Source organism: Arachis stenosperma, chromosome 10 (genome assembly GCF_014773155.1).
Source record: "Arachis stenosperma cultivar V10309 chromosome 10, arast.V10309.gnm1.PFL2, whole genome shotgun sequence".
Classification (NCBI taxonomy): Eukaryota; Viridiplantae; Streptophyta; class Magnoliopsida; order Fabales; family Fabaceae; genus Arachis; species Arachis stenosperma.
This window is the reverse complement of record NC_080386.1, coordinates 115,681,565-115,706,327: the sequence shown is the minus strand read 5'-3', so window position 1 is coordinate 115,706,327 and position 24,763 is coordinate 115,681,565. Positions and strand designations below refer to the sequence as shown.

Here is a 24,763-nt window from a genome sequence, read left to right as displayed (position 1 = left end):
CTTGGACGACCCAGTGCACTTGCTGGTTAGTTATGCGAAGTTGTGTTTATGCCATGGTATTGAGCACCAAGTTTTTGGGGCCATTACTAGGGATTATTTGAGTTGTGAAAAGTAGTGATCACAATTTCGCGCTATCACCCGTCTCTTGACCGGGTCTAGAACGATGGTTGGACCTTCATATGGTGGCCATAATCTCTCCAGAATAAGAGGAGTGAATCCCATCCGATAAACATCGAACACGGAGCTAAGTCGATACACCTCGTGAACATAGGTGGACCACGTTAGGCATGCATATGCACAGCATGACAACGCATGTCAGCATGGATAATGAAGTGCCTGGAAATAGCCACAATCACATGTCTGGTCCTTGAGGGATACTCTGTATGAGCCAAGTGAAAAGCCCTCTATCGGAGTGGTCTCAGCCACCGTAAACTCTGAGTTATCCATGTCGTACTGCATCACGGTGAAGCACCTTGAGGCCTTCAGGTTGGCCTCAATCGCCTTAAGCAGATGCTGACTGAACTGTTGTCCAGTGCCTAACTGTGCCTCGACCTCTTTTTCCTTGCAAACGAATAACTCGGCCAACCGCCCATATGTGGCTTTCACCAATGCACACACCAGAAGGTTCCTAACACCCTTTAAGATCGAGTTCACACACTCAGATATATTCGTAGTTATGTGCCCAAATTTGCGGCCTTCATCTCGATGCTGAGTCCAATGTGCATACTCAATTCGATTAGCCCAGTCGCACATCGCAGGATCAAACGTTCTCAAGATGTCAAACCAGTATTGAAACTCGACCTCCGTCTTTGCATATGCAGTATTCACTAACAGCCTCCTTGCATCCTTCCCCTTAAATGTCAGGGCAAAATTAGCCGCCACATGACGGATGCAGAACTCCCTATATGCAGTAGGGGGAAGCCATACCCCATCAGGAGCCTCCAATGCAGCCTTTATCCCATTGTGCCTATATGATATGACAAGTATACCCGATTGAGGCGTCACATGAGCCCGAAGTGGGATAGAAAGAATGACCACGACTCCACATTTTCACCTTCCACAAGTGCAAAGGCAATAGGGATGATGTTGGAGTTGCCGTCCTGTGCAATCGCGATAAGTAGTGTACCACCGTATTTGCCGTACAGGTGGGTCCCATCCACACTAACCAACGGCTTGCAATGTCGAAATGCCTCAACACATGGTGGGAATGTCCAAAACAAGCGATGGAAATAAGCTGTAGAATCATCCAACTGCCCACCTACCCGAACAGGACTCGTCCTCAACACAGCTGCACTACCCGACATAGTGATCTGCAAGCCCAATACCCATCGTGGCAACTCATTATACGAATCATCCCAGTCTCCATAAATTTATGCCACAGCCTTCTGTTTGGACATCCAAACCCTCCTATACATCAGTCTGAACCCGAAGTGTGCCTCCGTGACATTCTGCAGTACCTTAATCGACGTGGCAGTATCAGCTCTGATCAGGGGCATAATAAAAGCCGATATAACATGATAATCAAGCTTTTTGTGGTCACTAGAGATCAATGTGGCTAGACAAGTATGAGGACCATTGTACCGTTTTACCTCCCAAATCCCCTTGCGCTAGCGGAGGCAGACCCGGATTAGCCATACGCACCCGTTCCCGAACTCCTTGTACTTGCCATAGTACTTGCGGTGATCCGACTCCAATACCTTGTACTCAACCCCGCGGCGAATGCTATAGGTCTTCACGCTAAGCATGACTTCCTCCTTATCCTGAAATTGCTGGCCGACCTAAAACTCAGATACACCTCCTGCAGTTTGCGAGTCTCTTGCCCTAAAGCCAACAGGTACAGAAGGATCTTCTTGAGGTGTCATGGCGTCCAAGTCCAAAGCAGAGAAGTGGGGGGGGGGTACTAATTAGTACCTGAACTAGATGCTCCCCCACCAACAGGTGGAGTCGTCTGTGGTGTCTCCTCCTCGCTATCATCCGCAGCAATCGTTGCGGGCTCTACATCATCATCATCATCATCATCATCATCATCCTGCAATGCATCCTCAATCCCTTCCGGTGCTCCAACCTCTCCGAATACCAAAACACACGGAGGAGAACTGGGCGCCGCGAAATCAGCGTCTCCCAACGGTCCAGCCTCGCCAACTAATGCATCATAACTTTGATTCAGATTGACGGCAAACGATGGTGAAGCCACTAAGTCTGGCTCGGGTGCAATCACCGGCACTGCTGACGATGATCCAACAGACAATGCACTAGAGCTGGATACATGTCATGTGGAGTGCATATTCCTGTTCGAGCCTCCAGAACTAGATGCCACATCCACAAGTTTCGCCAACAACTCCGAAGTCCTCACCTCAGGAAACTGACGGCGACAATGAAACAGCACCTGTATATCTTCGTCACTGCTAATAATGAATGAATCATACTTCACATCATCGCGTAACACGGAAATTGAAATTCGATCGAATAACTTCTCCACCTGTTTCACGCCATGCAGTCCTAGTCTCTGGAGTATAGTATTCTTAAACTCAGCGAAACTTATCGAAGGTTTGAGAAAAATACTCAGCGGGTCCTTATCAGTGAACTTAATTCCTGATCGCGTTTTCTTCTTAATGGACCCTCTATAGTGCACAAGAGTTACAAAACTCTCATCACTAACCATTGTGAATCTCATTCTTTTACAAAATTTCGTATAGCAGCTTGTTTTTATATACCTCCTTGCTTTGTAAATCGAAACAATTACATTCGATTTACTCTAATTTTGGTTGCATGTGTAAATCGAATTTAATTCATTCGATTTACGTTCAATCATAAATCGAATCTAATAGATTCGATTTAAGTTCATATCTAAATCGAATTGATTGGATTTAATTTTCATTGAACTTCGTCTATTACCTAATTCAAATAATTTAGATTCGATTTACTACCTGTTTTACTAAATCAAATTTATTCAATTCAATTTATATAAAAATATGGCTTGAGACTTTAAAGTTGCATTTTTCGCTTTGAAATATTCAGGACATTTTCAAATGCAATTGGTTTAACCAAGTCATTTGCCCTAAATTTTTAGTGCATATATGTATATTTCGGTAACGCAGGCTTATCTTCTTCTTAAGTTCTGAACCCCTTTTCTGCTGACAATACGAAAGCACCTTCAAGTCTTCAACTTTCAAAAGGTCATTCTATTTTTGATGTTCCTTCTTCACCAAAACCGTACAATTCCCGATGGTTCGTTTCGTCCTAAAATCCACTGAACCTGGGGAACAGGTTTGTTACTAACTCACAACTATCTCTATCACTCTCCTCAATCCTTGTTCCCTGCATAATTTAATATTCAGGGGGTATGCAAATTGCTTCCTTTTAATGCTTAAATGGGTTCATGGAAGCTCCTTTATAATTATATAACCTTCTCCTTAAAAGGGGTTGTAAGAAGTTTGTCATGTTCATTTTTTATTTATGTTTTCCAACCTTTGTTAAAAGCAGCAACAGCAAAAGCAAAAGGGAGAATGGCTAGCAGGGAGTTTCAAGCCAGAGAACTTTGTTCCGGGTCTTGTTATTGGTTTCATTTTTGGGTTGTTGTTGGACTTGACAAAGCCCGGTAGATTTCATCTTCCCAAGAAAAATTTCTCATCTCGCAAGGCTCAACACCAATTGTCAGTATCTAGTAATGGTGATCAAGACCTGAAAATGGTTAGTCCTTTAGTTTTTTATAATCCATTTCATCATCAATTTCTCATATTATGGGAGTCTTTTTGAGTTTTGATTTTTAGTTGGTTATTAGGTTAATATATCTGATTGAAATGGTGACTTTTAGTATGAAAAGGATTCGTTTATTGAACTTGTTGGATGGTTGAATTTATACGATGTAAAATCTCAAAAGTTCAATCTGCAATTCTACAAAAGAAACAACCTATGAAACAAACTTTTGAGGTGAATACATAAATGCTATGGATACTGAGAAGAATTGAACCAGATTGTGTTCCATAAATAAAAAGAAAGAAAAAGAAATCGAAGATTGCATAATAAATTTTGAAGTAGTGTATGGCAATGGCATCAAGTCTCTGTTAAGGATCATGCCTCTGATTAGTTAGCATTGGTAGTTAGGGATTAGAATGAAACAGGGTGATAGAGATACAGATATTGGAGTTTAGTAAATAGGAATTCAGGAATTTAGTTTAGCAAGCAATTTCTTCAATGAATAGTCCAAACTTTCTGTTGATTTCATGCTTAATTCTGGTGCAGTTCTATCTGTATGCTTTTAATTCTCAAGAAAAAAAAAGGTTCTGATTTCAATGGCAACCTCTGTCAGGTGCTAGTTGTAAGGCAAGACCTAAAGATGAAATCTGGAAAGATTGCGTCACAATGTGCTCGTAAGATAAGAAACAATTTGTTAATTTCGTCAAGGATCTACTTCTGACTGTTGCAAACTTCCTTATGCCTTTGCTTTTTCCGCTTTTTGCAGATGCTGCCACTGGCATGTATGCTGAATTAATCCACAGGTACTTTTGTTCTGATAAGTTTCCTTAGTCCTTACCTATAAAGCACGAGCAAATGGAAAAACTTATGTAATTTTTGTAAAATTTTTCCCATTAGCCATGAAGATGATGATCATTTTACTTGATGGTGCCTTTGCTGGTGTAATAAAACTCAACTACTGAATACTTTTGCAGCGACCGTTCACTTTTGAGACAATGGGAAAGCTGCGGCCAGCCAAAAATTGTTGTGACTTGCAGGAATCAACAAGAAATGTAAGCAGATTATTTTATTCTAAATACTTTAATTTCATTTCTTGTTTTCAGAAACAATGAACCTGATCATTTTAATCAGGAATAAGCTGAAGGACACAGCTGATAGTATTGGCCTTCCAACCTTTGCTGTTGCTGACGCTGGGCGAACACAGGTAATACTTATTATGTGGCATAAAAATGTAGAATATAATACCATGTTTTCACAAACCTCTATCAGGGAGTTAGTGGGTTGTAGCGAATTCCAAGTGAAATTACTAATAGTTACTTCTTAAGAAATGTAAGTGTTAAAATTTGAATGGTCGCTTTCATCTCCTTGCACCATTTTGAGGTAAAGAGAATACTTCCCATATTTGGGCATAAGAAATCTGAATCCACAATTTCCCAAGAGTTATTGTGATAGTTACAGCTGCAAAGTCCTTTGTAATAATCTATACTCCTTGAACTTGATTATAGAACCTTTATAGTCCTAGCTTTTACTGCTAGATTTTAAAACCCATGTTATCCATTGGAACCTTTATTTTATGATTGTATCATTTGGAAAATTTAGTGTTGCTGGTTATTTATAGCAATATAGTATTGCTAAAGCTTTAATATATGCAGGTTTCGGCAGGATCAAAGACTGTTCTTGCTGTTGGACCTGGTAATCTTCTTGTTGCTTTGTATTTCATGTATGATCAAACTTGTGCATGAAAAATCATAATAGGAAAAATTAGGAATGTAAATAGCATAGAAATTGAATGCCTCTCTGCCTTGGATTTGATGCCGATGTTTACTTTCTATTTTGAGGGTTTGTTTAAGAGTGCTTAGAAGAATTAATAGGGTTTCAAAATTATGTCTTCAGGGCTTGTTTGGGTGAGTTTCTAAGAAAAGATATTTTTCGAGTCATCTTTTTTTAAAAGATCTTTTAGAAAAGTAGAAGTAATTTTATGTTTGGATATCTCATGTAAAGATTTTTTTATCTATCAATTATGTTTGGGTTACAATAAGATAAAAAGTACTCTTTTGTTTATTTATTATGTGAAAAACATCCTTTTTTTGTAAGGAAAAAAGATCTTTTAAAACAAGATGTAAATTGTAGTTTCTCAAAAAATATTTTTTTTTTTTATTTTTCTAGTGTTTTTTACTTTTACTAGTAGAAATTTGCCAAACATACTAAAAAATACAAAATGATCTTTTTCATTGAAAAAATATATTTTTCTATTGATTTAATGGCGTCCAAACAAGCACTTAATGTATCGAAAACTTACCACACTTGAAACCTTAAGAAGTTCATTTAAGCCACTTGCAAGCAATATCTTTTATTCCAAGTGCTTGTGTGTCATTGAATTCACTATAATATGTTGCTTTCTGATTCTGAATGAATGGTAAAACTTTATTGCTGATTTTGTTCAGGACCAAAATCATATGTAGATTCAGTGACTGGGAAGTTGCCCCTACTTTAACAGAATTCAGAAAAATAAACCATGTAATGATAAATTTCATGACCTTTCCTCCCATTTGTATCTTCATTTTGGCCATTGCAACCTCACTTTAGGTAGTTTATAGTTGGTAGCACTCAATACTAATTTGTAGTGGGAGCTTATTCTGATTCCCTCATATTCATTGCTACATTTATTTTTATATCTCACATTATTCAGAATTTCAGATGTATGAATTTCTGTATCCTGATCACCAGAGATGAATAGAACACTATTTTTGTTTTTTAAGTTTTATTGTGAGAAAGTAAGGGAACTATGCAAATGTAACAAAAAAAATTAAATTCTAAAATATACATATCACTTTATCTAAATTAAATATTTTATGAAAGTCTACATAAAATAATTTTCACAAAAAAAAGTTCTAAATTTTAAAAAATACCAATCACTATCTTTAAACTAAATTTTGCATCAACTTGATCTCTGTTTATTTTAGCGAAAGCCAACACTGCCTCTAATAAAAAAAAAAAGTTCTGTTAAAAAATCAGTTAAATGGTAACGAAAATTAATTGTGGGGTTTTATTTGTAATTAGGATTGGTAATATTAACTCTATTTGTAGATAATCAATCTAATCTAACTCGGTCAAATAGGGTCCAGTGTGAATTTAGGTCTAACCTTTTAGTATAGATTTAATTTTGTATTTTTTATTTTATTAGTATATTATAGAATATTTAAATATTATGTTTGATTTTAAAAAAAAATTTCATTTGTTCTGTGTAGGTTGAATGGAAAATTTAAAATGTGGATAGGGTTAAAGTTAAGGAATTCTCAACCCATAAGTAGGATAAGATTGAATTTTAAAAAAAATTTAAATATGTAAATAAGGTTAAGATGTTGTCTAAGCATACCTTATTCATTACCAGTGCTATTTGTAATAATATGCTATTTGTAATATGTGACTGGTATAAATTTCTACAAAATTCTTTCAGAGTGTTTGAACTACTTATTACACCACCCACACCACCTTTCTCATTCTTATCATTATAACTTTTATATCTATTATTTCTGTTATATAATCATACTTTATTAATATCATTATTTCATCTACTACTATCAACACTATAACTTTTATATCTACAACTTCTATTGTATAACCATATTTTATTAATATCATTATCTCATCTATCACTATCAACACTAATACCATCAACATCGTCATTTTCTTCTCTCATTTCTTGTATAAGTCTATTTTTTTTATTTAAAAGATCTTTGTCTTGTAATTATTTTTTGTAAGTATCATTCTCATAATTGATTAATCCCAAAATTACTCACTCACATAAATAATACTTTCATCTTCTTTTAACTTTCAAACTCACCAATACTCATAATAAAATAAAAGAACAAAGAAACATTTCTAATTTTGAAAAACCATGCTCATTTTTTCTTATAAATACACACATAATCACAAGTACATATGGCTTTATATAGACAAAGATTGATACTAATAATTCATGACTTTTCCAACTTGTTAATTGACCGTGAATATACTTAGTTGACTTTGTTTTTAATTTTGACTATTCAAAAATAAGTAACTTCAGCATTGTGAACAACTTGAAAATTTTTTAAGCTTTTAATATTACTAGCTTTTAGCAAAATCCAACAAATTGATGATTGTTGTATTTAATTAAAATTTTGCTTCATCAATTTTTTAATCATGTTTGGTAAAGATTCTTGTCCATATGAGGTGGTGCAAGTTTATTTAATTTTTTTTAATCAATATTACCTCCCTTAAATCAAACTTTTGAATTAATTATTTTAAGCATCTTCTTCGATTTATAAAATAACTCAGTCTTTAAAGATTTTGTAAATATATTTACTACTTGTTCTTCAGTAGGATAATACTCGATAACAATTTCTTTCTCATTCACGAACTCTCTAATTTTGTAAAATTGAATATTAATATGCTTTGATCTCCCATGAAATATTAGATTTTTGCAAAGTGCAATAGCTAACTTGTTATCATAAAATATTGTTGTTGGAATATTTTGTTTATCGTTCAATTCTTTAAGGATTCTTCTTAGCCAAACTACTTGCATTGCACAACTTGTTGCTACTATATATTTTGCTTCGTAGAGAGAGCAACTACTGATTTTTTTTCAATAACCATGAAATTGCACCAAAACCAAAATAAAATGCAAATCTTGAAGTACTTTTTCTTGTTTCTATATCTCGGGCCAATCACTATAAATGTAACCGACAAGATTCACTTTATTAGTATTTTCATAATATATATCGAAAAATCTATTTTACAGCTTGCAAATGGTTAGTATAAGGTTTCTCTATTAATTTGTTAAGCAATCCAACTTCAAACACGAAATCTAGTCTAGTGGCAGTCAAGTACCTTAGACTTCCAATCAAACTTTTGTAATATGTGAAATTTACTGATCTTTCTTTATCTTCTTCTCTCAACAACTTGAACTTTTCTTCGATTGGAATAGGAACTGATTTTGAATTTTTCATATGAAATTTTTTCAAAATATCATTTGCATATTTCTTCTATCAAATGAAGATTCGATCATCTTTTTGAACTACTTCAATGCCAAGAAAGGAAGACATCAAGTCCATATCCATCATTTGAAAGAGTTTTATCATAGTCTCTTTGAATTTAAAGTATTTTAAACGCGATACATTTAAGTCTCTCAGGGACTAATTTGTCCTTATATATTTTAGAATGATAGATTTAAATATTTCATATTTTAAAAAGTTAATGGCAATTTTGTATTTTTAATTAGTCAGAGACTTAAAATTTGTTTGGAAACTATTTAACATGAGAAAAGAATTCTATTTTCTTTAAGAAAAGAATCCTTTCTATTTGAAATTCAATTCTATGATTTGAAAAATGATTATAATATATTAATATAATAGAATTTAAATTTAAAGAGTGTAAGAGTTGATTTGAAAATTAGACTCCTTTTATATGATTTATAAATAAAAAAATAAAAATTATCAAAAGAATTTAAATAATTTATTTTTAATTATTCTAAAATAAAAAAATAATTTAATTCTTGAATAAATTATAATTTTTAATATTTTAAACAAGCTCTTATACATGTTTGAATTAAAAAGTGGAGGATGTATTTATCTTTTTTTATATAATAATGATAACAATAAAGAAATAAATAATAAAGAGAAAAACCTCCGAAAAACCCTTGTCCTGCAGCTTCTTACAGCTGACTGGAGTCTGAAAGCCCTAATTCCTGCTGCTGATTTCTCCAATGGCTTCTCGTTACAGATCTCTCTCGCGACCCGCATTTACCCTCATCAAATCCACACTCACCAAACCCACTGCCACGCCAAAGCCCTCACCTTCCCTCCTCAACACTTCTACTTCTTCTTCTTCCTCCGCCGCACTTTCAAGGCAAAGTCTCGTATTTCCCCCTAATTCAATTAATAAAGGAACCGCTTTTCAGAATAATTGTTTCCCGTTTCGATTCAGTGCTCAATCTTTTCTATTATTAAATTGTTTTACAGGTCGGTTTCTCGGCTGGGGTGCGTGCAGTCCCTGCTTCCGCTGCACTCGGCGGTGTCTTCGGCGCGCCTGACGTCTTGCCTCGGCGTTGATTCGAGGAGCTCGAGATCGTTGTCTCAGGGTATGCTCTGCAGTGCCAACCCCGGAGTTTGATAAAAATGCTCCAAATTTGTTTTTTTGTTTCATATCTGTAAGCAACTTTTTAACTCTAATGTGTGTTTGTTTATTTCCTTTACCCCTTATAGTCTTGCATTGCATTGTGTTTGAATCCTTTTCTGTGCTTGATATCATAAGTATGAGTGTGCTTGACTGGGTGCAGGAAACTAGGATTGTAGAAATAAAAAAAAGGGTGCGATATATATTTGTGAGGTAGAAAATAGAATGAGCTCATTCATGATTAGGTTTGAGGTTTTGGTTATTCATGTTATTCTGAGCTCTAGCTTGGAAAACACACTTGAGTGTAACTAGGAGAACCAGAATGACTCTGAAGCTCTTTGTCATTTTGTGGGTCAATTTATTGGCTACGACTTTGAGCTGATGAAGGCTAATAGTTTGATTGGTTTTTCCTTCGATGGTTTTTGTATGCACGATGAAGCAGATGATGAGTCACTATTCACTATGCAAGGGATATGTGCTTTAAGTTCTAGTCCAAATGTTTGCATAAGAGAAATGAAAACAAATATACATGTTTAGCTTCTGAGTCTCAAAGCCTGTTTCATTTCCTTCAAGGTTACGTATAGTGTACAATTTTGCAAAACAAAAATGTTGTCATAAGGTTTCTTTAGTCAATATAAGATTATTGATTTTGCTTAGGGGGTAGGCTTGATCTATCAAATATTCTCATTTGTGATGTATGATGTGTTTGTTTAAGTAAACATAATCTGGTTTTATGAGATTTTTTCTTTTAAAGAGTACTTTTATTCAAAAGTTACCCTTTTTAGTTTGAGTTGGGAAAAAATTCACTAAATGCTCAAAGAAACAAGCCTTATTCATATAATCAATTGCCAGTCAGGCATTGTCAGCAATGATTAATCAAAGGAGATTACAGATGGAGTTCCTTTATGCATGTCAAATACCAGCCATCATGAATTTTATATAAAGATGGTTCAATCTGTTTATGCTTATTAAGTCCTTTTAAGCATGTGATTTGCTTTTATATTGATTTAATTGAGTGATTGTATGTTGTATAGATGAGTATACATACTAGTCAAAACAGAACTGAAATGGATCAATTGGAGAGAAAGTTGTTTAAGCATGTATTTTGGAAGAATATCGTCTTAGGTTGGTTTGAGCATTTTTGGAGAAAGCCTATAGAAGCCCTAATAGTAAGGAGCATAGATCAGCTGGAGGATAATCCAATAGCTTGAGACAGTGAGTGTTCAAGAAAACAATTGAGACGTCAAAAGGTGTAGATTTCAATGGTTCAACAACTGCTTGTTTAACGATAGAATACTAACATTGTTTGATCCATGTATCCAAGATCAATAGCAGCTAATCTTTTCCTATGTTGGAAATAATTGTGTATAGGTCCACATTCTAGCACAAGCATTTCTTGGGAGTGCTCAACTAAATCATTTTCACTTCTTTGCTTAATGAAGACTTCCTATTTATTTCATGTTTCAAGGCACACTGGCGGTAATCTTTGATATTAGGTGTGAGTTATTTAATTTGGTAAAGAGGTGAATTGTTTTGGTGACTTTTGTTATTGGAACAAACAATGCAGCCTTTTGTTGCTATGACTAGTTTTGTTAGTTAGGCAGGATAAACAACAATAACAACAACAAAGCCGGTATCATTGTGTCCTATCATATATCATATGAAAAAGTCTAGAGAGCTAACTACGATATAAGCCAACTCAAGCCAACCCCCTTTTATCTCTAATTTTGAAATTCGGAAAATTAAGATAGTGGGAAGTTATTATTGTTTTTTGGTAATAGACCTGTTTTTCAACTAGTTTTCTCTAGTTGGCTACACTCTTAGCTGGTTCCCTAGTGGAACTCATATCATATTTATAGTGAGTCCAATTACACATAGATCTCCTTTGACCACCTCGTGTATGGTCTTTTTGGGTCTTTCTCTATCTTTCACTACCTATCTACTTTCTGATCCACCATCCTAACCAAATGTTCTACCGATCTTCTTCCCTCATGTTGAAGCCACCGGAGACAGGATTTTACTTCTTTTTAATATAGGCACTACTCCAACTTTCTCTTCTATATTCTAGTTCCTTATTTTGTCCATACATGTTTGGTTGCTCGTTATCTAAGCATCCTCATATATGCCACACTACGTTTATGTTCCTATTCATCTTTTGCCGACCAATACTTCAGTTCATATAACATAGTTGGTCTAATGGCATTGTGATCAAATTTACTTAGGCAGTATAACAGATGCAATAAAATTCAAATCCTTTTTTCGAAGAAGGATGGAAGGATACAAGGGAAATTGGTTGTTTGAGGAAGAACTATTAGTGACGAGTTCTTACCATTACCCTTAGCACGCATTTCACTAACTCATTCTTCCACTATATCAAGATGAATCAATGTTTTGCTTGTAGCTTGCTAGTTTCATCGGTGCGTTTTTATTTTTTTAATTTTTTTATTCATTGACTTGTTTCATCAGTGTGATAATGCAACTATGCTGCAGTCCACTTTTTCAATTTTCTTAAGTCAAAGGATATAATGGTGACACATTACAGATTTACCTTGTGCGATGAGTTTCTCGATGACGTTTGTCAGTTTTAATAATACCTATAGACTCTTTACATATTTATAATATTATATGTTGAAGAAACAGCTGTTAAGATTCTTAAATGTTACACTCATCGCTATCTAGGATAAAAGTGGTGTGTGTTAATTTGTTATCTCCTTTGCCTAGCCATTCTTCTGTAGAAAAAACTTTTCATCTGTAAGCCAGTGCTCATAAGTGTTTGTCTCTTTTTGATTTTCTCAGAAATGGGTCTCGGCACGCCTCGATAAGAGATGTAGAAGATTGTTGATTGATGGATTAGAATGATCATTCATTTTGCTGAGATGCTTCTTTATGCTAATTGTCTTATGTTTTCAGCAGTTTGGTATAATAGCCTATAAAGTTGGAAGGCTCTGTGGTTATTGTTTCAGTGAAATCCTTGAAAATGTTAAAATCATTACTCTCTTAATTGGTTTAAAGATCAAAATTTTGGCAATATCACTTGATGAATAAAAAAATATATTGCTGATTCAGTTCCCCATCAAATCTGGTGAAATCCAGATTAAATTTGCAGTTAGAATCAGTGTATTTGCATGTCATGGTTAAGTGGAATGAACAATTTGATTTTCATTTAGGTATGACATGTATGTACCCGAGAAAGAACTTCGTTAGGGGGAAAGCACTTTGCCATCTTCTCACATGCTAAATGCCTCATTCGTTTCTATTATTCTTATTTTTATTCAGTGTTGTTTTTTTTTTTATAAAATCTTTAACAGGAAATATTCAAAATAAAAAAGAAATCAATCAGACGAGAAAGATGTCTATTATTCTGTTAAAAATTGTTATATGCACACTAAAAATCAGTTAAATTTATTGTAATGTATTTGTATTTTAACGTGTATTTTATATTGGTAACTAATTTTTAGTGTACATCTAATTAATATGGTTGTGTTTTATTTGATTTTTATTTTATTTCTCGTTTCTATTACTTAACTAAATTTGGGTCGGAGAACATTAATGATTTAGACAAAAACCAAACATATCCTATTATCTTTGGAGTATTTTTCAATTTTTGAGGGTACAATATTGGGTATTTCTTTTAGGTTAGAGGATGTGCACGTGCAAAAGTAGGAAGATGTAGACCATCAATGGCAGTGTCTCCAAGTTTGGGTGTGAAACAGCCTTGATGAAAGGGATTATGTCTCCATGATAAGCATACATTTGCATGTGGGAGCATCACTCTTATGTGCCTTACACTATACAACTTTATTTCTCCAAATGCCTAAGAATCCATCCCATGTGTAAACCTTACCCCTCTTGTTTTCCTGCACTTTGAAAGCTTCATCATTAAAATAAAACTACTTTCAATGAGTTTTTTGAGTTTGACCTAGTTATTGCTTTTGTTAGGGTTTAGGGTTAGCACACATGCACGCAAATTATGTTAGGCTCCATTTGATTCGTGTATACTGCGAGAAACAAATACTAAGACATAGACACCAGAGATATATACACAGTACTAATGTCTACCTATTATGTTTGACAAAACAAATATATAAGATACACAAATTGTGGAAGTGGGGAAGTACGTTGTAGATCTATGAGGAGGAGAAGGCAGAGGAGAGGCGGTGAATTTCAATGGGACGGGGAGGAACAGGGCAGGCTGAGGGGGAGGTAAGGGAAGAAGAGAGATAAATTACTGTTCAAATTTGAGTGATAAAACTATAAATATGAAAAATAGTAAGGGTGAAAATGTAAAAAAAAATGTCATTAATTAAAATATATTTCAGTTTGAAAGAGAGATATTAAATACATGTATTTTGTGTGTACTTATATGTTAACGTATCTATTGAAAATTTATGTCCTACCAAACAACCAGTGGGGATGAGTACTACAAAGTATAATATTATTGTCAAGTGTTCAACAAAGGAATTAATTATTTGTTATCCAATTTCAGTTTTTTCTTTTTCAAATTTTCATTTTTACCCTACTTTCACATTCGCTCTTCTCATCCCTATCTTTGTTCTTCTCTGTTGGAACCACAATACCATTGACGGCCACTCGTCAAATCCCCAGCAGCCTAATATACATCCAACAGTCTTTAAGAATTTAATTTTGAGGCACTATTAGTGTAAAGTAATTTTATACGTGCATCTAATTATATAACGTCATGTTAACAAAAATAACTATATTTTATATTGAACAAGTGAATGATCATCTAAAAAATTAGATATGATTATACGGCTGTATTTGGACTGTTAGTGCATCAAAATTAAACTCTAATTCTTAAACCATCAGAATGAATATCTAAACCTAACAGAAACAAAAATATTCAAAACTTCACTTAAAACAAAAAATTCAAAAGTGAGATACCATGAAATGTGCGATTCCAAAATTTCGAAAAATAATAGAGACTAGGGTAAAAAGTAAAAACCAAGACCAAACAAAAAATAAGACAAAACAAAAAAACACATTCAAAATTCAACATAATGAACTAATAACCATGTTAGATTCATTTATGGTAAGTTAAACATTTAAAATACTTAAAATTAGAAGAACATGCAGTAACCCACTAAAAAAACTTCCGAAAGTGGGATAAAAATTTGTCAAATTTATATATATTAGATTAAACATCAAAATTCCTAAACCATCCAAATGAACATCCGGGAACATTCATAGTAATATAATACATATCGTATGAAGGGAATTCTGTTTTCAATTTATGTAATTTGGAACGGGTTATGGGTTAAAGTAGCTTCCTCTTGTTTATTTCTGGAGGTTCGTAAAAAGACATGTTATAGAGACACCAAATATCTATCCTTGCTTTTCCATGTAGATATGGCTTTCTACTTTCTTTAATTAAATCTTGATAGTCTTGGAATCAAATGCCAAACATAAAATTTAAAATTCTCAACTTTAATTCAAATTTCACGAGCCAAATAAACTCTTAAATTATATATGTTTAGTTGGGAGTTACACATAATACACTTCATAAAAAATTGTTTCTCATTTTAACCCAACAGTCAAATGTATAAGAAACTTACTATAGAACGAAGTTGTTATTTAGTATCTGTCTATTGCAATATAGTTAAGGAAAAAAAAAAACGAAAAAAACCTTAAACTTGGGAAAATGGGTTATGGTCCTGTAAAGATTGAAATGAGAATAAATAAAATAAATTATCTTAATATAAAAATGCACCCCAATGGTAACAACACTTATTTTTTGTTTGGTCTTCAAGCTATCAATTGCAGACTTAATTTTTTTTTTCAGTAAGATGCGTTGTCAAAGAATCTTTATCTGACCAATCTATTATCTTATATTAATTATCAATTTTCACAATTAATAAATTTTTCCTCTCTTTAACTACAAGGTGAGAAGCAGTTAGGCAATGCAAGCTACTACTGCATTTAGCTTCTATTTTATTTTTAAAATGTTTTGTAATAATTGAAAGAAAAATCATGTCAATATATTCATCAACCCCCGGGAAGAGGCTGAACATTGCACAAGAAATTTTTTTTTGTCATGATAGCATTTAATAAAAGCAATATTGGTACCTAAAAAGTGGAATACAGTGGCTTGTATGTTATATCCACACACATACACCAAAAAAGATTTAATTTGTTATAAGACTACGTGATATATTCATCTTCATTTTAATAGATAAGAAACTCCACAGTTGTGTAAATAAAATAGCACTAATTTATTCATATAAATCACAATACACGAACAAACGCACAAGGCCACGGAAATACACGTGATCACTGCATTTACTAGCTTCATTATTCTCACTCTAATAATGTATCATTATACACATATAATAGTATAGTATACTTTATCTTCTATTTAAATAATTAGAGTAGGGTAAATTAATCAAGCCTTCACTTTAATCCTTGCCCTTAGAACCTTTATTCCTCGGTATATCCTTTTGGGATAAATACACTAACACATAATGTGTGACTTTTCAGCAAGAAAAAGTGAAAAAGAAAAAAAGAAAAAAAAAAAGAGAGAAGATTCATGCCTGCCTACTAATATTTTAGTGATTAATTCAATAATAGTTAAATATTTCTATAACGGTCCTCTGGATTTGCGATGCCGCACTATATAATATAATAAAGCTAATATAACATGTATCCATCAAATTCCTTCACTCTTTTTATGTTTAATCATTGTAAACCATGTCAGTTTAGAAGAATTTTATATTGATACGCAATCAAACATTATTCATTAAAAGTGATTAGCTTCATATTTACTATCTTATATATATATATATATATAACAAAATTTAATTGGATCAATACATGCTATGTTTTATTGATAATATTTCTGATCAAATACATTTGATAGATAATCATCAAGGAGTTGTGACCATTATTACGACAATGTGAGCACCACTGAGATAACAAGTTGGTAAGTAAGAACAAACTATATAATTTTGCTAATTACATGTCCAATTTATTTTAACAATCAATAACGAGATAAGTAGATAACTGTTCTAGCACTCTTTAAAATTTAGGGTACATTACCTCCTATATAATAAATTTGATTATGTATAAATCTAATATGAAATAAATGTTTGTATAATTTAGTTAAATATAGAATATTGTGTTGTGCTGTACGTGTTGTGTTGAATTTTAAGTATTTAATGTATATATTAATTATTTTTATTCTTTTAAAAATATAGCTAACTTGAAAATTAAAATATCTCCATAATTTTACAATACATTTAATGCGTGTTACAAAAATGATTTTTATCCAAACTTTATCTATAGATTACATTAGTTAAAAAGAATGGTTATTTATATATTAATATTGAATAAAATAGATCTATTACATAATGATGCATCATAAAAAGAAATTTTATCTTCTTGTTTCATGGGAATAGCGATACAATTTTTAAGTAGATATACCTTGTGATATAATTAAGTTTCATATCTACTGTGATGAGATAAAATGGTCAGAAATGCTATGTGGATAGAGGGCATAAAAGGATGCAAGTCATGGATGTGATTCAGGAGTGGTTTAACTCTTGAAAGATCTAAAAAAAACTACTACTAACAAATATGGGCTGTAGTAGTTAGCTAACTAGTCTCTATAAGCAAAATTCTTACTTAAATAAAATTTTGACCCGCGATAAATTAATAACCTACATAAAAAGGAAACAACTTCTCTTGAAAGATCTATTCATGAGTTTTGTTTCGGTTAGTACTTGTAGGAGTTTCAGTAAAATCATACTCTCTTTGGGAGTCACTGAAAGTGTTGTTGGAGAGGTTTATTCTGATTTAGAATTCGTACCTTATTTCGTACCGCGCCTATGATGAATATGTCCTTTAATTCAATACTTATGTTTAATTATATATAAAAGAAAATATTTTTAACGCAACTATCTACTAAAATGATAATTTTATATGAATCAAAGATTAATAAAATAGTATACATTTGGTAGTTGGAGAATGCTAGGGGACAATAATTTTGTTGAATAATATGAACAACCACCAATCAAATTAAAACACACTACACTTCTAAATTAACCCTCTAAATTTTAATATTAAAATAACTATCCGTACACTAATAAAATGAACATCCGATATATTTATTATTTACATTATTTAATATTTTCATTATTTATCTATACTTATACTTTTCCTTTGTAGTTGAATTCACAACTTAAGAATTCCCTCTTACACATCCTTGTGTTTTTTAAGTTAAAAAAATGGCATGTAATTCTAACATTACCCAATTATTACTGCAACTATTATACAAAAATGAAATTGGGTACATATAAAGGAGAATGTTGATGTGTGTAAGCTGTAACATTTCAAGTCTGTGAAAATGATGACTTGAAAAAACACTACATCAGTCACCATAAAAGATAAAACATTAAACTCAAAAAAGTTAAAAAGAAAAGAATTTTAAGTAAGCAAGAAGTCAATCAAACAAATCCCTAACAAATTAACAAAAAAAAGGGTAAAGAAGTACTATATCGCTAGAAATTAAATTAGGAAAAGTTGCACGGAGATGTCTATTCTACTCTAGAATTGAAGCGGACTAGATTAGGTGGCCAAAATGGGGACCCAGTTGTTGATGGATCAAGTAATCCTGACCGTTGGATGAGACATCAAACATGATGCTCTGGTGATGGTGATGATGAAGCAGTTGCTGCTGATGTTGTTGCTGGGCCCGCATCATCTCCTTTTGGCGCCGCAACTCCAGAACCTTCCGGTGCGAGTTTGAGTGCTTAGTCAGCACGAAAGTCGGGCTGGCAGCCGGCCTATACTCAGGCACCAGCCGGCCCGACTTATATCTCACTCCGCATGCATTGCACAATGTCTTTGGGCCCATGGGCCCTGTCCGCCACTGAGGTGTCTTGTCTGTTGCGCAATGCAGGCACTTCCTGCCCTCCCCTTCTTCATCTCTGCTGTCCTTCTTCCTTGCCACGGGTTTCTTGGGAAGAGCCATGGGCTCGGGCTGGGAAGATGATGTGGTTGGGGACACCACGAGGAGGCGGGAGTTCCAGTTGCATGTAGGCCCACGCGAGCGCTTGCTTCGGGCCTTAGCTGGAACCGACAGTTGTGGGTTGAGTATTGAGTTGGCTCGGTTGGGCTCGACTTGGTGGTGGAATTCACGGGCCTCGGTGTCGCTTCGGGCCTTTATGCCTGATATGAGCTGCATCCTCTGCAGGTCCTCGCTCGAAAATGATTCCTCGGTGAAATTGGATAACCATTCCAGTTCAGCAAGATCATCGTACTGTTTTTCCAAATTAGAAATATATTATTATTATTATTACACTTTCGATGTAAAGGAAACAAGTTAAGAGAAGGGAAATTTCAGGAATTTTGTTGTATGTGTTGGACGCGAAAACTAAGTCATACTTAATTTCATATTTATTTATATAAAATGATGAATTAACAGAATAAAACAATAAAAATTGGTTATATACCGGGACGGAGAGGTCGGCGGTCAGGAAATTGGGGTTCGTGGAAGAGGAATTGATGCTGTCTAGGGCAGTGGGGGAGGAGTGGGTGGAGTTGGTGGTGGTGGTGTTGGGAATAAACGGAGCAGTAGCTGCTTCTTCGTTCGAGAAATCAAAGAATTCCTCAACCATGAAATGCTCAGAACTCGGAGCATTATTGTCTTGCTGCTGCTCAAACAACTCTTGAGCTTCCATCGCCACAAATTCAACAATTCTTCTTTTCTTGTTTGTTTTTAAATCTAAGTGAGAAAGTGAGAGAGAAAAAACACACTAGTAGTTAGAACTTACAAGGTTTATATGCCTCTGAAAAGGACCCATTGCTATGGACCCTAGCTAGTTACCTTATATTTAAATACCATGGATTATATTATTTATCAATTATAATATTATTAACAATTAAATACTTAAGTACTACTATACATACATTGGAATGGGTACAAACGTAGCTTCCTCTTATTTATTTCTCAAGATCCGTAAAAAGACTTGCTATGGAGACACCAATATCTAACCTTTGCTTTTTCAACTAGATTTAGCTTTAATTTCTCCTTTGTTTAATTAAGCCTTTGCCTCATGGAATCAAATCTGAACCCACGACCTATCATAGTAACTCCTTAATTCTAAAGTGAAGAGCAGTAACTTTTCTAGTTGGGAATTATAACTATATCTATTTGTACTGGCACTCAAAATTTTGAGCAACTTAACTATATAACAAGTAACTAATTTGGTTTAAATGAGTGTTAAAAATTCGAATTTCGTTTTATATATATAATAATTTATTAACTAATGATAAATCCTTAGAACTTGACAACTTTATCATTTGATTTCTTAACTAATAGAAGCATTTTATTGTCGGTAGATGACTTGCGACTAAAAGATTAGATATCACATTTGACCACGGTAAATATATATACTTTGGGGAAAAAAATTGAGCAACTTAGCATAGGACCAAACTGTTATTTAGTATTTGTCTTCTATTGGCTATTGCAGCTGATAGAGACAGTGGTGGGGCAAAATGGATATGGTAGTTTGTGATGATTACTAGGGTAATTAAATTGAATTCCATCATGGTAAAAATTAAGTAAAATAAAATTGACTTGGACATACACAACGTGGGTGTGGTCCTGTAGAATGCATAAATATCTTACATATATAAAAATGCACTTTAATGTATGGTAACAAATTTATCAAAAATAATTAACAAAATCGGACAAAATTTACTTTATCAAATATTTATTAATTATTATAATAATTAATAAATATTAAATAAGATACGTTTTGTTTTTTATTTTTTAATATTACCGTAAATTTATAATTATTATGACCATCAAATATTTATTAATAATTTAATATCACTCGATGGATGTAAGCCGAGCAAAAGCATCAAAAGTTTCGATGGCTTAATCTTTTTATTGCTTTCCAAGCTGTCCATTGCTGACTTAAAAAGGTTTTTCAGTAAAATGAGTTGTCAAAGAATCTTTATCTGACCAAGCTATTATCTTATACTAATGATCAATTATGCAAGTTAAATCCCAATTAATAACTATTTATCCTTTAATTATTATTAACTCTAAGGTGAGATCAGAAGCAGCTAGCTAGTACTCGTAGTAGCTCATTTGTTTTACTTAACATATTTCATAATTAATAAAAGGAGAAAAAAAAAAAAGAAAAATAGCATATATATTGCCCCACATCCACTCAATGGAAAATCACCACAAGAATTTTTTGGTGATGATAACATTTAATAAAAGCAAAGCTGGTACCTACCAAAAAGATAGAATGCAACATTGCTAGTAGTGTGAATGGAGTGTATTGTTACTAAAACTGTGTGCTACTATACATACATATATATGTGATATTTGATAGAGTGTGATATTTGTAAGCAATTACTAACTATAACTAGAGAGGGCGGTGGTAACATACACTGACTAGTGCATGAGGCCATGGAAAGAGTGTCATGTGACCACCGCAATTCTAGCTTCATTCTCACTCTAATAATGCATCATTATTTTTATTTATTAAATATATAAAATAATTACGTGCTTTACTATATATTTTATTTTATTAAAGAACTATAGGGTGAATTAATTAATTGATTGATCAATTTAATTAAGTCGTTCCTCCCCAATTAGTTTTGAGACTTTTTATAATGGGTCATTCTAATAAAATTATGTTATAGTAATTATGGTAATTATAATATTTTAAAACATATTATTAAAAATAAAATAATTTTTTTATTATTAAATAATATTTTTTAAAAAATATTATTTAAAAATATTATTAAAATATATATAAAAAAATCATTTTAATTTTAATAATACTTATAAATATTATAATTACTATAGAAAAATCTTACTAGATTGATTCACTATTTATAATATATTGACTGATCATGACTACGACATACAATATACGATATATCATTTTTTTGGAAGAAAAAGCAAAATAAAGAAGATCCATATTTGAATGGTTATATTTTAATCATAATTTGATCATGATAATACAAAATAACATGGGAAGGCGATACAAATAGTTAAATTTATGTTACCACTATCACAGTCCTCTGGATTTGTGCGATGCTTGGTATCGTACATACACTATAATTGGATTAATTTACACTAATATTTAAAAATGCATATGTGCAAAAACTTCCTTAATTCCCTCCAATTCACTTTTGATTATCAGCTGATGTGTTTAATTATAGATAAAAATTCACACATAGTTATCTTTATATAAGACATATTTAATTAAACTATTATTTGATCATTTTTAATTATTGAGTCTACGTTTTAATTATTATTGATGGTTAATTTTAAAGAATTTCATATATAGATATGCAATAAAGTAGATAAGAATTAATTAAATTTAATATTTATACCTAATCTGATGTTAATATAGAATTATTTTATACTAACAATAGATGGCATTTAAAAAGATCATTCTTTAGTCGCCTAATTAAATTAAAATATTACGATGGCTCACGTGATTGGAAAATGGGTGTGAAGTTTCCTTTTTATCTCTTGAAAAGAAACAAATGCAATAACTAGTCACATGCATATACATTGTTAACTAGATTCGGGAATCAAGAACAAATTCTTCCACGTACATGAAAAACCAACCTATCAATTTTCAAGCACTGAAAACTTGTTACAAGAAAAAAAAATGATCTCTTTCTTTTTTACATATATATACCGCAGCATCAATCATATATCTAGAGGATCTTATAGCGCAAGTTAATTATCCATTTTCTTCTAAATAATTAGTACTACATAATAATAATATCATCTAGATCTTAGAGATTATACTAAGGTCTAGGATATTGAATCACGGGTAGGATCGGAACTAAAGGAAAACGATGTGATGAGAAGAACTAACTATCGGTATCAGATACCTGTCTATGCACGAATCCGCTTTTTGCTTCTTTTTCTAACATTCCCTCTTCTATTGTGCACGATCATTTCGTGTCACTGAAACTTGTGTACATATATAATGGTAATTAGAGTTGAAAATAACAATGTCTAAACTTCTAATATAGTAATTGTTTAGAGAGTTACGTGAAACGTAGATTTGTATCTGAACGTGAGGTTCAGTAGATTTTTTTGTAAGACAGCGTTTAATTTTTTTGGTATTGAAGTATCGTCTGTCTGAGTTTTTTGAGAGAAGGTTGGGGGTAATACCTACAAGAGACTCTGATATTTAAGTTAGTAAAGACTTTATTTGAACAGATTTTTATTAGATTAAAACGTGAGTTATAATTGGAGTGTCAGTATATTTATAATAAAATTGATAATCACTCTTGTTAGAGTAGTTCTATTTTTTTTATGGATAAACGTTTCGTTTATCTTGCGAGTTTATTGGAATCTACCTTTTAGATGAGATAAAAATAGTAGGAGAAGTTCATAGAGGTAGTTATCTACTTTAGACAGGTAAAATTTAACCTCTTTATATCGGTGTCCGACCTCTTTAAAAAACTCGAATTTATTGTGAGATCTATTTTTATATATAAAATTTTTTGTGTTATTAAGTCTGACTTTTATTCGTTGGACCAGGATATAAACAATAATATTACACATATTTTCCAAAAAAACTATATATTATTTATTTTCTGGATAGTACTCTTATGAATTAGGAGTGAGATACATAATCACTTTTGATGACATTAACATATAATCTAAATGTTATTAATTAGCTAGTATGTTATGTTTCTGTATTAATTTTTTGTTTCTGGTGGTCCTACTTATTAATTACTACTATTTCGAATTTTTTTCGTTGCGAAAAGAGTGCAATAATCCATCATTCATGATAGGGAGTGTATATGCCCCGACCCGATCCGAAGACCCAGCTCGACTCAGAATATTTTAAGGGCTAATTTAGTTTGATTTCATCGGGTTTAGAATTGGATAAGGGTCTCAAAAATAGATTCGGTCATTATTTCGAGTCGGATTCGGATCATAGTTCGGGTTACCCGAAGTCGGTCCGGCGGCCCGGTGATCATACACAAATGATATTTTGTGTTATTAGTAATGGATGATGGCTATTCTTACGTGGAATTTAAATATTGTAAACCTTAATATTTTGTGTTATTAGTCATTATAAGACTATAAATTAATATTTTATGTTTAAAATGCATAAGATTTTAGACTAATGCATAATATTGTGTTATTTGTATTGATTTAAACATTTGATGTTATTAGACAATATTAGTATTAATTATGGTTATGCTTTAATTTTAGAGAATGGTTGATTCTTGTTATATTTTTTTAAGTGAATTTTACTATGTGAATTGTGAAATAATGGTTGAAAATTAGGTGATTTTTACATACTAAAGATTCGATTTTTACCCGATTTTTATCCGATTTTTACTTGGCCCGAAAATACAAAATTTTATCGAGTCTAGAATCAAATTAAGGTCTAAAAATTAGGCCCAATCTATATTTTAAATAGAATCTGGGTTAAGTCAAATTCAATGTAGTCGGGCATGTACACCCCTAATCCATGATATTCTTAGTTCTTATCCTTTTGTCACAGGAAACGCTACTTGCTACCAGACATATTAATATTCTGATCTTCAATGCAAAAAGGAAAGTAATAACCAGGCCAAAAATTTTAAAAGGATATAAATATTTAGTTCGTCATCGAAGCGAATATAAAGATTTTGAGATACCAATACGTGTACATTTCTATATTATTTTTTTCAACGTTTATTTACCAAATAATGACACACATACAATTATTTTTTTTTATAATATCAGTTGTCACTATTTTGTTTTTTCCCATAATAAACGGATACATTATATAAAATAATGTAAGAAATGAATTCTCAAGATTCTAGAGGCGGCAATAATATCGCAATTTTAATTAGTAGGCGACCTGTATTTAAAAAAAAAAGATAATGAGAAAACAAAGATAAGAGAGAA

At 32.5% G+C, this 24,763-nt stretch overlaps 4 protein-coding genes across 5 annotated transcripts; 2 read left to right on the top strand and 2 right to left on the bottom strand.

Annotated features, from left to right (window-relative positions):
* Positions 1-315: 315 nt before the first annotated feature.
* LOC130957520 (uncharacterized) lies at positions 316-1,745 on the bottom strand. Its single transcript, XM_057884373.1, has 4 exons — positions 1,642-1,745; positions 1,404-1,482; positions 1,036-1,310; positions 316-967 (listed from the first exon to the last, which is right to left on the bottom strand). Exons 1-4 carry the CDS (start codon positions 1,743-1,745, stop codon positions 316-318), a joined length of 1,110 nt encoding a protein of 369 aa, XP_057740356.1.
* A 1,310-nt stretch (positions 1,746-3,055) lies between these two features.
* On the top strand, positions 3,056-6,454 carry LOC130955896 (uncharacterized). The gene is made up of 8 exons (XM_057882895.1): positions 3,056-3,267; positions 3,484-3,690; positions 4,310-4,370; positions 4,463-4,499; positions 4,671-4,748; positions 4,828-4,900; positions 5,349-5,388; positions 6,141-6,454. The coding sequence occupies exons 1-8, from the start codon at positions 3,226-3,228 to the stop codon at positions 6,188-6,190; spliced, it is 588 nt and encodes a 195-aa protein (XP_057738878.1). The 5' UTR covers positions 3,056-3,225; the 3' UTR covers positions 6,191-6,454.
* A 2,905-nt stretch (positions 6,455-9,359) lies between these two features.
* On the top strand, positions 9,360-13,086 carry LOC130956299 (protein NONRESPONDING TO OXYLIPINS 2, mitochondrial). Of its 2 annotated transcripts, none has more exons than XM_057883341.1 (3): positions 9,360-9,582; positions 9,696-9,814; positions 12,646-13,086. In XM_057883341.1, exons 1-3 carry the CDS (start codon positions 9,440-9,442, stop codon positions 12,669-12,671), a joined length of 288 nt encoding a protein of 95 aa, XP_057739324.1. In that variant the 5' UTR covers positions 9,360-9,439; the 3' UTR covers positions 12,672-13,086. The 2 variants fall into 2 exon arrangements, with proteins under 2 accessions (XP_057739324.1, XP_057739323.1); XM_057883340.1 differs by having other exon boundaries at positions 9,696-9,883.
* A 5,122-nt stretch (positions 13,087-18,208) lies between these two features.
* On the bottom strand, positions 18,209-19,629 carry LOC130956259 (GATA transcription factor 12-like). Its single transcript, XM_057883306.1, has 2 exons — positions 19,317-19,629; positions 18,209-19,123 (listed from the first exon to the last, which is right to left on the bottom strand). The coding sequence occupies exons 1-2, from the start codon at positions 19,542-19,544 to the stop codon at positions 18,425-18,427; spliced, it is 927 nt and encodes a 308-aa protein (XP_057739289.1). The 5' UTR covers positions 19,545-19,629; the 3' UTR covers positions 18,209-18,424.
* Between the last annotated feature and the right edge of the window lie 5,134 nt (positions 19,630-24,763).

Coding starts and splice junctions, on each gene's coding strand:
- LOC130957520 (XM_057884373.1), bottom strand. CDS start 1,745: ATGCTTAGCGTGAAGACCTATAGCATTCGCCGCGGGGTTGAGTACAAG. Junction 1,311..1,403: donor TCAGACTGATGTATAGGAGG/GTTTGGATGTCC, acceptor TTGGGCTTGCAG/ATCACTATGTCGGGTAGTGC. Junction 968..1,035: donor GGTGAAAATGTGGAGTCGTG/GTCATTCTTTCT, acceptor CATATCATATAG/GCACAATGGGATAAAGGCTG.
- LOC130955896 (XM_057882895.1), top strand. CDS start 3,226: ATGGTTCGTTTCGTCCTAAAATCCACTGAACCTGGGGAACAG. Junction 4,371..4,462: donor GATTGCGTCACAATGTGCTC/GTAAGATAAGAA, acceptor CGCTTTTTGCAG/ATGCTGCCACTGGCATGTAT. Junction 4,500..4,670: donor TATGCTGAATTAATCCACAG/GTACTTTTGTTC, acceptor ATACTTTTGCAG/CGACCGTTCACTTTTGAGAC.
- LOC130956299 (XM_057883340.1), top strand. CDS start 9,440: ATGGCTTCTCGTTACAGATCTCTCTCGCGACCCGCATTTACCCTCATC. Junction 9,583..9,695: donor TCCTCCGCCGCACTTTCAAG/GCAAAGTCTCGT, acceptor ATTGTTTTACAG/GTCGGTTTCTCGGCTGGGGT.
- LOC130956259 (XM_057883306.1), bottom strand. CDS start 19,544: ATGGAAGCTCAAGAGTTGTTTGAGCAGCAGCAAGACAATAATGCTCCG. Junction 19,124..19,316: donor CCGCCGACCTCTCCGTCCCG/GTATATAACCAA, acceptor TTGGAAAAACAG/TACGATGATCTTGCTGAACT.